General features: G+C 40.9%; 1 protein-coding gene across 6 annotated transcripts in view; it reads left to right on the forward strand.

Moving 5' to 3' along the window:
- The window catches only part of SLC8A3 (solute carrier family 8 member A3), a 368,793-nt gene that overhangs the window by 325,782 nt on the left and 29,813 nt on the right, over positions 1–13,198 (forward strand). Inside the window, exon 4 of one of the 6 annotated variants that reach the window (XM_073638902.1) lies at positions 9,179–9,199. The exons of the other annotated variants lie outside the window; for them this stretch is intronic. Within the exon in view, the coding sequence (XP_073495003.1) occupies positions 9,179–9,199 (21 nt within the window). The remainder of the gene's footprint in view (positions 1–9,178; positions 9,200–13,198) is intronic. 6 annotated transcript variants of the gene reach the window in all.

Here is a 13,198-nt window from a genome sequence, read left to right on the forward strand (position 1 = left end):
AGAACCCGAACTTCCACGGGTCCGCTCATCCCTATTTATGAGGCATTTTTGCCCTAAAAAAGAAGCCTGAACTTTGGTCAATCAAATCAATGAAAGCGGAAAAAATAAATAAATGACTATATACAATTAATGAAATAGCCGATGGATATTCACTGTACTTGTCTACAGAATACACGCACGGCAGGGAACACTATTCCTGATAGATCCCTCATGCTGACTGTTAAGAAAAGTTTGTACAAGCCCTGGAGGGTTAGATGGGGACTCAGAACTAATCTATATCTGAATAAGTCTGATGTTTTTTTTTCATTTACAAACATATCAGCATGCTTTCATGACATCTAGAAAATGCATCTTTTTGTATTTCCTGAAATCCCCGCAGCTTCTAAGCTAAAAATAACCTGTCGGAAAGAGGGAGACCCAGCACGGAGAGGCTTTTTTTTTAAGCTCTCTGCTCCTATTTTCTTTTCTTGCAGAACGCAGCAGCATCTGATTTATTCAGTAACTTCAAGGCCAGTGTTTTACAGTCCTGACACATGCAGGGTCATTGTTAAGAGTCACTTCTACCAAATTGACCAGCACCCTCTAGTGCCTACTGTGTATATAGCAGATTGAAGACTATTGCCCAGTTATGGAACCATAAACCCTTATGAGTAATAAGGATGTCATAAATTAGTGTTAGTAGGCAGCAACTAATGGAAAAAAAAGTTATTGAATTACAAATTAACTCTTCAGCAGTCATTGCGTTATAATAATGGGTAATCAGTACAACTTAAAGGGGTATTATCAAGTTGCCTCTTGAGCAGCTCACAACTATACTGTCTCCTTAGAGTCTCCTCACTTCCTGGTTTCTGGCAGGGTGGGGTCTTCTACTTGAGTGACAGCTCAGACGAGCAGCAGAGCTGTAGTATTAGTGGTGCTATAAAGCTCAGCACAAGATCTGCTATAACACATCTGCTGCAGATGTTTGTCCTGGAGTCTACACTGCTATCGCTGTAATTATATAGAGAGATAACAAATCATTTGAACAAGCACGTGACTCAGGACAGTGAGAGCTGTGATTAGGAAACCTGCTCTGAAAGCTGCAGGGATGATGATTTTGCAAGATTTATAACACCAGCTTGTCAGGAGCTCAAAGGGAGGGGCAGAAAGGTGAGCAGCTAGCTGCTGTACAGAAATCAATGGAGAAGACTGACTGGGATATTAGGAGTTAATCCCTCTCCTGGAATATAATGACTGTACTCACTTGGCCAGTCTCTAGGCAGACAGTAGCGGCCGAGCTCCATGTAAACCAGCTGTACACTATGAAAGATAAAAGCTTTATTTGCAAGAGAATGACAGCAGATAAGAAAAGAAAGTCAATTGCAGATAAAAAGCATGAAAGTAAGCCTAACTAGCTAAAGCAATTTAATAATATGAGAGTACCCCTTTAATTCTAGACCTGACATGTCATCTCCTTTGTGATGAAATTGTAAAAAAATGGCAGTGGATTTAATTATTTTTCATATTATATTATTTGTTTTAGGGAATCGATCAGAAACTTCTACACCCCTAAACCATTTATATAACTGTGTAGCTGTTTAAAAAATAAGCAGCTTGATCTCTTTAATGACCCCAAAGTGATGCTCAAGCAGCGAATAATCATGTTTTGAAGTTCTATATACAGTTGAAACCAGAAGTTTACATGCGCTATATAAAAAGACACATATGTATGTTTTTCTCAGTATCTGGCATGAAATCAGAATAAACCTTTCCCATTTTAGATCAATTAGGATTACTGTAATTTTTAATATTTGCCAAATGACAGAATAATGAGGGAGAGAGAGAATGTTTTAAGGCATTTTTATTACTTACTTCAAAGTCAAAAGTTTACATACAGTACAGACCAAAAGTTTGGACACACCTTCTCATTTAAAGATTTTTCTGTATTTTCATGACTATGAAAATTGTACATTCACACTGAAGGCATCAAAACTATGAATTAACACATGTGGAATTATATATTTAACAAAAAAGTGTGAAACAACTGAAAATATGTCTTATATTCTAGGTTCTTCAAAGTAGCCACCTTTTGCTTTGATGACTGCTTTGCACACTCTTGGCATTCTCTTGATGAGCTTCAAGAGGTAGTCACTGGAAATGGTCTTCCAACAATCTTGAAGGAGTTCCCAGAGATGCTTAGCACTTGTTGGCCCTTTTGTCTTCACTCTGCGGTCCAGCTCACCCCAAACCATCTCGATTGGGTTCAGGTCTGGTGACTGTGGAGGCCAGGTCATCTGGCTTTGCACCCCATCACTCTCCCTCTTGGTCAAATAGCCCTTACACAGCCTGGAGGTGTGTTTGGGGTCATTGTCCTGTTGAAAAATAAATGATGGTCCAACTAAACACAAACCGGATGGAATAGCATGCCGCTGCAAGATGCTGTGGTAGCCATGCTGGTTCAGTATGCCTTCAATTTTGAATAAATCCCCAGCAGTGTCGCCAGCAAAGCACCCCCACACCATCACACCTCCTCCTCCATGCTTCACGGTGGGAACCAGGCATGTAGAGTCCGTCCGTTCACCTTTTCTGCGTCGCACAAAGACATGGTGGTTGGAACCAAAGATCTCAAATTTGGACTCATCACACCAAAGCACAGATTTCCACTGGTCTAATGTCCATTCCTTCTGTTCTTTAGCCCAAACAAGTCTCTTCTGCTTGTTGCCTGTCCTTAGCAGTGGTTTCCTAGCAGCTATGTCACCATGAAGGCCTGCTGCACAAAGTCTCCTCTTAACAGTTGTTGTAGAGATGTGTCTGCTGCTAGAACTCTGTGTGGCATTGACCTGGTTTCTAATCTGAGCTGTTGTTAACCTGCGATTTCTGAGGCTGGTGACTCGGATAAACTTATCCTCAGAAGCAGAGGTGACTCTTGGTCTTCCTTTCCTGGGGCGGTCCTCATGTCAGCCAGTTTATTTGTAGCGCTTGATGGTTTTTGCAACTGCATTTGGGGACACATTCAAAGTTTGCCCAATTTTTCGCACTGACTGACCTTCATTTCTTAAAATAATGATGGCCACTTGTTTTTCTTTACTTAGCTGCTTTTTTCATGCCATAATACAGATTCTAAAAGTCTATTCAGTAGGACTATCAGCTGTGTATCCACCAGACTTCTGCACAACACAACTGATGGTCCCAACCCCATTTATAAGGCAAGAAATCCCACTTATTAAACCTGACAGGGCACACCTGTGAAGTGAAAACCATTTCCGGTGACTACCTCTTGAAGCTCATCAAGAGAATGCCAAGAGTGTGCAAAGCGGTCATCAAAGCAAAAGGTGGCTACTTTGAAGAACCTAGAATATAAGACATATTTTCAGTTGTTTCACACTTTTTTGTTAAATATATAATTCCATATGTGTTAATTCATAGTTTTGATGCCTTCAGTGTGAATGTACAATTTTCAAAGTCATGAAAATACAGAAAAATATTTAAATGAGAAGGTGTGTCCAAACTTTTGGTCTGTTCTGTACATTTCATTAGTATTTGGTACCATTGCCCTTAAACTGAATGACTTGGGTCAAATGTTTGGGATATCCTTCCACAAGCTTCTCACAATAGTTGGTCGGAATTTGGGCCGATTCCTCCTGACAAAACTGGTGTAACTGATCCAGGTTTGTAGGTCACCTTGCTCGTAGCCTTTTCAGCTTTGCCCATAAATTTTCAATAGGATTGAGATCAGGGCTTTGTGATTGCCACTCCAAAACATTGACTTTGTTATCCTTAAGCCACTTTGTTACCATTTTGGCAGTATGCTTTGGGTCATTGTCCATTTGGAAGACCTGTTTTCACACAAGCTTTAACTTCCTAGCTGATGTCTTGAGATGTTGCTTCAGTATTGCCACATAATCTTCTTTTCTCATGATGCCATCTATTTTGTGAAGTGCACCAGTCCCTCGTGCTGCAAAAACAACCCCACAACATGATGCTGCCACCCCCGTGTTTCACAGTTGGGATGGTGTTTTTAGGCTTCTAACCTTCTCTCTTTTTCCTCCAAAAATAATGATGGTCATTATGCCCAAAATGTTCAATTTTAGTTTCATCAGACCACAGGACATGTCTCCAAAAATTAAGGCCTTAGTTCCTCTGTGCTTTTGCAAACGTTAATCTGCCTTTTTATGTTTCTTTTGGAGTAATGGCTCCTTCCTGGCAGAGTGGCCTTTCAGCCCATGTTGTTACAGTACTCGTTTCACTGTGGTTATTGACACAATCTTACCAGCTTCCGCCATCATCTTCACAAGGTCTTTTGCTTTTGTCCTTGGCTTGATATGCACATGTCGGAACAAAGTATGTTAATCTCTTGGACATAGAACCCATCTCCTTCTTGAGCGGTATGATGGCTGGACAGTCCCATCTTGTTTGTACTTGCGTATAATTGAAGCTTCCAAACACATGACATCATCATATGGGCAATCCAGAATTGTTTAAAGTAATCGTAATCTTACTGTATTTGACTTTGCAGTAAGTAATAAAAATGCCTTAAAAATTCTCTCTCATTATTCTGGCATTTGGCAAATAATAAAAATTATGGTAATCCTAACTGACCTAAAACGGGAAAGGTTTATTCTGATTTCATGTCCGATATTGAGAAAACATGCATATGTGTCTTTTTATATAGTATATGTAAGCTTCTGGTTTTAACTGTATATGTGTCTGGAAGTACATTGGTGCTTGACTTACATCACTTACAGCTTCTCGGCCTCCCGCCACTCTTCTTTAGTTAATTGATAGGTCATTGGCTCAGATACGCAGCAGGGAATACAATGAACACATGCGGCTTCACCTGCGTGCAGCGCTTTGAACGCAGCATCAAGTATGCTGCGTTCAAAGCGCTACCATTCCTGACTGTGTGCACATACCCTAAGCGCATAGTCACGCTTCAATGCACTTCCAGATACATATAAACAGAACTTCAAAATTAGATTTCTGCCTGCTGAAGCAACGCTCACGAAGGCCTTAACTTGCTTATGTTTTAAGTGGCTACATAGTCATATGGTTTGGGGGTGTAGAAGTTTCTGACTGGTTCCCTTTAAGTAAGTTGTTCTAAAAAAACTTGCCATCCAGAGGGACTATAATTGAGGCAATTGTTTCCATAGCACACCCCCAAAGGGCCACCAGATGGAGGCATCACACGCCACATGGTGGTTCTCTTTTGCTTAGTGTTCATTCTCGGAAATCATTCAGCACCTACAAACACACTGGGACCATACAAACCGAGGCTCCCAGAAAACAGGGAGATCTGTGAGACTCGCAGAAGGGTTGGTTGGAAACCATCCTAGGTGCCACAACAACCTCTCTGAAAGCATCGCGGACTACTGCATGTGGTGCTGGGATGCTTCATGGTGACGGGAATAGGGTCTAGCCTTTAAATATGGGGCATGATATGAAAGAGGAAAAAAAACTAAAAGAACCCTTTGTACAACGCACTCCCACAGTTTTCCTGCAAAAGCATTTCAACAATTTAGCAAGTATGTCTGGGACTGAAATCCTTCAGTGTACCACTAATTTCTGAGGGATTATCATAGTTGGCATGCTTCATCTTAAACCCAAGAGGAACTTTATTGAAACGTCACTTTAAATTTTAGGCAGTCCTCAAAATGTCTTTAGAGACCATTTACATAACTTATTACATATGGGTCCGCTGTGTGGAATTAAAAGTAAAAAGCCCATACACACCTCCTGGGCTGGCGCAACTCCTCCACACCTGACTTTTGTATCCCCCAGTAGTCTCCTAGCATAATCAATGTCATGTGATGGCTTGCAGCCAATTAATGGCTTCTGATTAGTTGTAACCGAACACATTCCATCTGAACAGGACTTTCCTGTGATTGGCTTCAGACGTCAGGTGACATTGCTCATGTCAGGAGACCAATGGAGGACACGAGCCAGGGCCGGTCCGAGAGGTGCCTACAGGTTGTTTCCCACCCTCAGTCCTTAAAACTTATTGCGTAATGTAGGGGAAAACCCATTTAAGAGAGGTCTATTCTGGAGACCATCTCCTTTAGAAATAAGATTTCTTTTTATTTACAAATATAAGACTTGTTCTGATATAGATTAGTCCCGAGTCTCTATCCAACCCTCCAGGGCTTGTATGAACTTTTCTTAACCTCAGTCTGTAGAATAGCGCAGCTTCGTCAAGTTCAAGGATGATCATTACCGGCATGTCAGCGCTCTAGTTCCTATACTTCTTTCCCTGCTGCTTGCTGTACTATGACACGTTACCCCCACACTTGCTGTTTGTATCCTGTATAACATTATCATGTCCTCCCATCACCCACAAAGCCCTCCAGAACCTTTTTAAGAATCCTGGCAGTCTTATATAAGGCTTTCCATGAAGAGCTGCACCTACGGTATTGATCCCTTGTTATTCCGCGGAGCTTGTTATTATGTTAGATATCATCACTATTCCGTGAATAATCTTTCCGAGCATCACAAGATATTTTTTTTTCATCTATGCTGTCTAGAAAAAGAGGAGATATCTGGCTCTCAGTCTGAGTCATTGTCTGCCATAGTTAGATGCTCTGTACCTGCAAATACAATTATGTGATAAATAGAAAAACAGCAATTTTACCCGCTAGAATATGAGATTTGTCTTACACGCTGCTCTATTAAGCAGATTACTCCTCTTAGGCCTCCATACTAATAGACACTGACATGAAGCTGGCCTTCACCTGGGCTCCACAGTGCAGCCATCTTGCCTTGCAGCCTGTTCCTTACATTGCATTAGGGTTCCTATATGTCAGTGTGATCTGGACATCCTAATGCACTGCCGAGGTCGTGATTCGGGTGTCGTTTTTGCTTAGCATCTATTCCAACCATTGTGTTAGGGATTGTGCAGTTAGTGGGATATTCTTCACTGAACTTTGCTGGAGTTTACATCTAAAACTAAAATACACGGCTTGCATTTCACAATACGACGAGAACTCCACAGAGTTATGCAGCGTGAGACTGCAAGCAGCACCTGCCATATCTACACGGCTATTTAATTAATTATGGAGAGAGAAATTGTGAAAAAAATAAATACTTTTGCAACACTTATCATTCTTTAATTCTTTGCCACCCTTATTTTCTGCCTTTGGTCACCACTGTAAATGTCTTTAAAGGGAATCTATCACCAGGTTTTTGCTATGACATCTGAGAGCAGCATAATGTAGGGGCAGACATCCTGATTCCAGTGATGTATCACTTGCTGGTTTGCATGCTGTCATTTTGATACAATCACAGTTTTCTCTGCTGCAGATCTAGCAGAGCTCTGAATGCTGAGCTGTGTATAACCCCGCCCACACCCCTGATTGGCTGCTTTTTGTCTACACTATATACTGACAGAACTGGGTGGAGCTACACGTAGCAGTTGACTAGGAGGCACGAGGCAGCTAGTCCTGTAGTGATAATCTCCTGCTGATAAAACACTTATCAGATTACATAGCAAAAACCTGCTGACAGATTCCCTTTAAGGTCACAGTACTTAAATTGTTTTCACTAGACAAACCCTTTATCAGATATCCACACATTAAGTTATAACTTGCTGATCAATGGGGGTCCAACTGTTGGGACCCACTCAGATTAGCAGAACGGGGTATTTTTATCCCGGCTACAAAATTGAGAGGAAGTCCACATGTCTATCTACCACTCCATTCATTCTCTATTGGGCTGCCGTGAAAAGCTGAGCACGGCGCTGGGCAGTCCCATAGGGAATGAATGGAGCAGCGATCAAGCATGTACACTATCGCTCCATTCCAACAGGAATAAAAGATCAGTGCAGGTCTCAGCGGTCAAACACGTACCGATCAACAAGTTATCTCCTATCCTATTCACCGGACAACCCCTTTAGAGGAGGGTAAATTTCTATTCTTTTACTTTCAGGCTGCTAGCAACAGACCATAATTTTCACTAGAAAGCAATTTTATATACGAACGTCCCATCATGGAATACAAAGACAGACTAGGTCAGCCAGAGGGAGAGCACTTTTGTTAAAGGTGTAGTCCACTATAGGCCCAGGATGGTGCATAAGTAAAAAGAAAAAAAAAAAGCATAGTCCCCTACCGGACCAACACTACTTCTTAATTCTGCTATGGAAGTTTCTGCTCCTAATTTCCTTTTCCAGTAGGAAGGGTGTCACATGGTTGGCTGAATGGACGTTCTGCCCAAGTTAGAAGAAATCCTGTTTTTTCTAGCACCAATAAAATATCAAGGCTGCAGCTAATCAGCAGCCATTGATTGGCTGCAGTGGTCATGTGATGACGCCTGTTGGAGAAAGCTGGCAGCAGAGCAGAGGAGTGACACCAGTCTGGTAGAAGATTAATAGTGTGTGGGTTGTTTTTTTACTGTTGCACCACCTCGGCCCATTGATAAAACAGATAAGGAGTTTTAAAGAGTTCTTCAATATTTTTAATCCGTGGATTGCCAGCACCTTGGGCAAAACTAGTATTTTAGGAGAGCAGGAATAAAATAAGAGAAAAACCGGCAACTTTTGACCTGCTGACCGGTCCTCTTTATTGCCTATCTGTCCTGACGAATTGTTGGGCGTCCACAGAGGAACCATTGTAAGATGTCCATATCATAGAATAGTTTCCATTTCTGTACGTGTTATACAACAGCACTGGATCCATCATATGACAGAGACCAATGAGCCTTGATTGCCGTCATTGACCTACAAAGGTGTCCATTGTGATTCCCTTGCAATTTCCATAGATTTGACAGCAAGAATACTGATACATACAGCAAATGTGACAGAATGGCCTATGGAAGCTCTGAACGCAGATGTGAACAGATCCTTAGAGCAAATTCCTATATCTTTTAGTAAATTGTGTCGTAGCTTGGTCTTCAGCCAATGTGGGGCACAGCCATGGTGTAGCTTGTTAATTAGTCTAGCCATAAGAGGAAGCCGCAGGCCCCCATTTGACAAGGGACTTAAAAAGCAGAAGCTGATTTTCACAAGTGTTAAAAAGCTGTGATGTTATAATGTTACTTTAATGCAAGTCTCGTGCATCCCGAATCCCACTATCACCACAGGCCGAGGTGTAAACTATAAATAGGCAGAAAGAAAATCCATTTTTATATGAATATATCATTGTATAGGTTTTAGCCGAGTTACAGATTTATTATAGCGCCATTCACAAGTCTGACGATCTAATATTTCCTTTAGATGGACATTTGCATCAACAGGGTAAGTTCACACACAGTGGATTTGTTGCAGAAGTTTCATAACTAAAAATCCATTCCGTACATTCCAATGTTCTTTTGTTTCGTTTCTTGTAGCATGTGCATGGATTTCTGCAAGACCACTTTCCATGATTGGCACAGTCACAAAAATCTCTGTAGCAAATTTGCCACAATTTTCTTCTATGGGTGTCCAATATCTTGTACCCTCGTTGCAATAAAGCAAATAGGTGGCTGTAAATTAGACACCACCAACCACAAACATTAAATGGGAGATGCAAGCTCAGATAGACTGTTATGGAGAGCGTCCGTGTACATGAGAACCCCTCTCTCCACTAGGCGACATCAAAAGCAATGGATGGAGACACTTCTGGCGTCTAATCATTGGGTAAAATGTTCAGGAAAGTCTAGAGTAATGGTGGTTTTCTATGTAGGTTTTGTAGACTTTCTTAGCTAACATAGAGAATATAAAAGACACTTGCTAAATGTCCTCCTAATTTGTGATTTTAGGGCTACAACCTTCACACCTTAAACGGCTAAATGTCCTCCTAATTTGTGATTTTGGGCCTACAACCTTCACTCCTTAAAGGGAATCTGTCGGTACGATCACCCCTCTTAAGCCGTCTATATGAGCACGTAGGTCATAGGAAGCTGAATAATATGATACCTTTATATTTGTGTTCTGATGTCTTATTCCAGAGAAATTATGCTTTTCTTAATATATAAATGAGCTGTTAAGATCTATGGGCCGGACATAGATCTCCCCGTGAATCTGCCTGCAGAGCTTATTATAAATAAAATGTGGCGCTACCAGTGTGAGACATGTAGATCAGGAGAACAGACTGTCAGTCATTACATGTCTCACACTGGTAATGCCCTCTGGAGGCAGATTCTTGGGGAGATCTATGTCCGGCCCATAGATCATTTACATATTAAGAAAAATGTTTATTTCTCTGGAATAAGACATCGGATCACAGACATCAAGGTGTCATTTTATTCAGCTTCCTATGACCTTCATGCCATATAGACGGCTTAGAAGGCTGATCCTTCTAACAGATTCCCTTTAACCAACGCATTATCTGTATTTACTTTACAGATGACCTCTCATCAGGGCAAAAATGACAAGATTTTGCTCTTATTTTTCTTAAATCCGCCATACAGTTCCAGAGTGATGGGTCTTTTTATTTAGTGCTTATTTTTATGGTCTTTGCCAAGGGAGAGTTGCTCATAGAGTAATAATGTAGTGTAGCATAAAGACAAGCCCCCAGAGAATCTTATGAGTCACTCCCCCTTGTAAAGAGCATATAAATTAGTATTAAATAACTGTCCATATTTGACATGATGACAGATCCTCTTCAGCCCTCTCATATATAATAGACAGCCGATCAGTGATTCAGCTGATCATTCGCCCGACCGCTATCTCTCACGATATTTCCATGTGTTCTCTATGAAAGAGCTGCTGCCAAGTTCCACTGGCATTGGCTTATCTCAATGAGAACAAAATCATCAGCAGGTCGAAATCGGACGTGTCTGATCCTTATCTTCCCAGATGTCATCTGTCGGGGGAGTGTTGGGAGGCCCTTATGCACATTAGATAGTCCTCAGGTTTGGCCTTTAGTTCCGCTTGTTGAAATGTGTCATTGATCTAGAAGAGTCCAAATAAGCAACTGCATTTGTAAGATTCAGGTTATAATTTACACAAAAGATCAGATTACTGTAACCCATTCTAATCCTGATTTTAGTCTTACTAATAGGCGTGCATAGGTCAGTACAAAATAGCACCTGTCTTACTTACAGTTATCCTTGTTTTTTCTGCCTTTTTTCCTTGCAGAACGGATATACCCATCATTGCGTCTACTATCGATAACAAATGTAATTCTCCATTATAATTGGTTATGAAATGTAATATAGGTCTGGAATTATATATAAAGAATGACTATTTTTACATTAGGTGCCAGTGATGAACTAGGTAGGCACATATACAGTCCATACACTCAGATGGTTGTAGCTCAATGCCAAGACTGCTATTTCCAATAACAATGAGTATTAAAAATACAATTATTATATTAACACAAAAATGAAATAAAAATATAGAATAGCTGTTTTTTGTTAAAAGAAAAATGATACAAGAAGAGGTCAGAACATGATATTGACTGAAAAATATAAAACTATAGTTCTTGGAAGGCAAAGAGGAAAAATCGAAAGCGAAGAGGAGCCCCTGGGACGCTCTCACATAAGTACTCGCAAAAACCTGGAGCCGGCGTTGTGGCAGATAGCAGGATATGGAAAAGTATTTCTAGATAATATGCCACAACCATAATCAATAATTTTAACATCTGATTTGAAAGACAAAATGTGTTCATTTTACCCAGAACTTGATGCCTAGAGACAGCGGAGTTCGGCTATCAAAGGATAACCAGGACTGTTAGGAACCAGTGAGTCATGGGTGCTGGTCATACCTCCTGTCATATCTCCTGTCACCATACAGAGATTTATATAGAACATTGTGGGCGCACTTGCACCCACTATACATCTGCAAACTGAATCAAGGCTAAGCTGTCGAAAAGGAACCATCACGTGAGCGTTTGCACCTCATGTGCCTTCATTTGCGTAGAGCGCAGGTAAACATTTGCCTCTGATTAAAGGATTGAGGCTCAGATTCTTTGTAAACTAAATAACAGCTATTGAAAAAAAGCCATTGGAGCCATCTCAGCCAGTAAGAAATGCTAAAAAGGGCACATCGCACAATTCATTGTTTGACCCACCGATTGGAAGACTGGTCGCTCATTTTAAGTAGTTTTTCCATAATCACCATTTATTACCAATCCACAGGATAAGTAATAATTGTTTGATCATACTGAAGGGACCGAATTAATCATTAGAATGGGGGTCAAGTGGCGCGGTGCCACACCATAAGTTTGTCCCCTTTTATCCCCATAGCAGCCAGAGATGCAGATGTGTTATGTGCAGCATGAGACGGGGCATTATCATGCATGAAAATGATCTTGCTGCGGAATGCACGGTTCTTCTTCTTGAACCATGGAAGGAAGTGCTGTTTGAGAAACTCAACATTCATTATGGAGTTCATCTTTACCCTTTCAGGGATCCTAAAAGGGCCGACAATCTCTCTCCCCATGATTCCAGCCCAAAACATTACTCCACCTCCTCCTTGTTAGTGCCGTAGCCGTGTTTGCATGGGGTGTCCATCAACCAGCCATCCTCCACTCCATCCATCTGGACCATCGAGATCATTTCATGCATGATAATGCCCCGTCTCATGCTGCACATAACACATCTGCATCTCTGGCTGCGGTGGGCATAAAAGGGGACAAACTTATGGTGTGGCCCCCATGCTTCCCTGACCTCAACCCCATTGAGAACCTCGGGAGCATCATCAAAAGGAGTGTCTATGATGGCGGGAGGCAGTTCACATCTAAGCAACAGCTCTGGGAGGGTATTCTGTCCTCATGCAAAACAATTAAAGCAGAAACCATCCAAAACCTGACAAATTCAATGGACGAGAGAGTTCAGAAGCTCCTTTCGAACAAGGGGTCCTATGTGCAAATGTAACATCACCTAGAACAAAGTTTTGAGTTGAAAACTGTTTGATTTCAGTTTGTAATAACCTGCTAATGCTTATAATTTCAAAAATGACAATTTTTTGTTCTTTATTAAAATGAAAAGGTTGAAAACTCTGATGTGCATAATAATTTGGAACATGCATTTTGAGTGCATTTTGAGTTTTTTATTTTTTTATAAATATACTGTTATCATAGGCAGTTTGTACAAAAACCTTTCAATTGTACTCTAATAGTTATTTGACTGGAAAATTACAATGACTGCAATTCATATAGGTAATTTGGGAAAATCTGAGAAAATATTATTTGCATAATAATTTGGAACACAGTGTATTAAAGTGCCTTGAACATGACTTGGGAACACAGTCAAACCAGAGATGCGCATTTGTAGGCATCACTGCCAGATGATATATGCATTTCATGCAGCT

Source organism: Phyllobates terribilis, unplaced genomic scaffold (genome assembly GCF_046119375.1).
Source record: "Phyllobates terribilis strain yellow unplaced genomic scaffold, ASM4611937v1 Scaffold_7__3_contigs__length_470593459, whole genome shotgun sequence".
Taxonomy (NCBI): Eukaryota; Metazoa; Chordata; class Amphibia; order Anura; family Dendrobatidae; genus Phyllobates; species Phyllobates terribilis.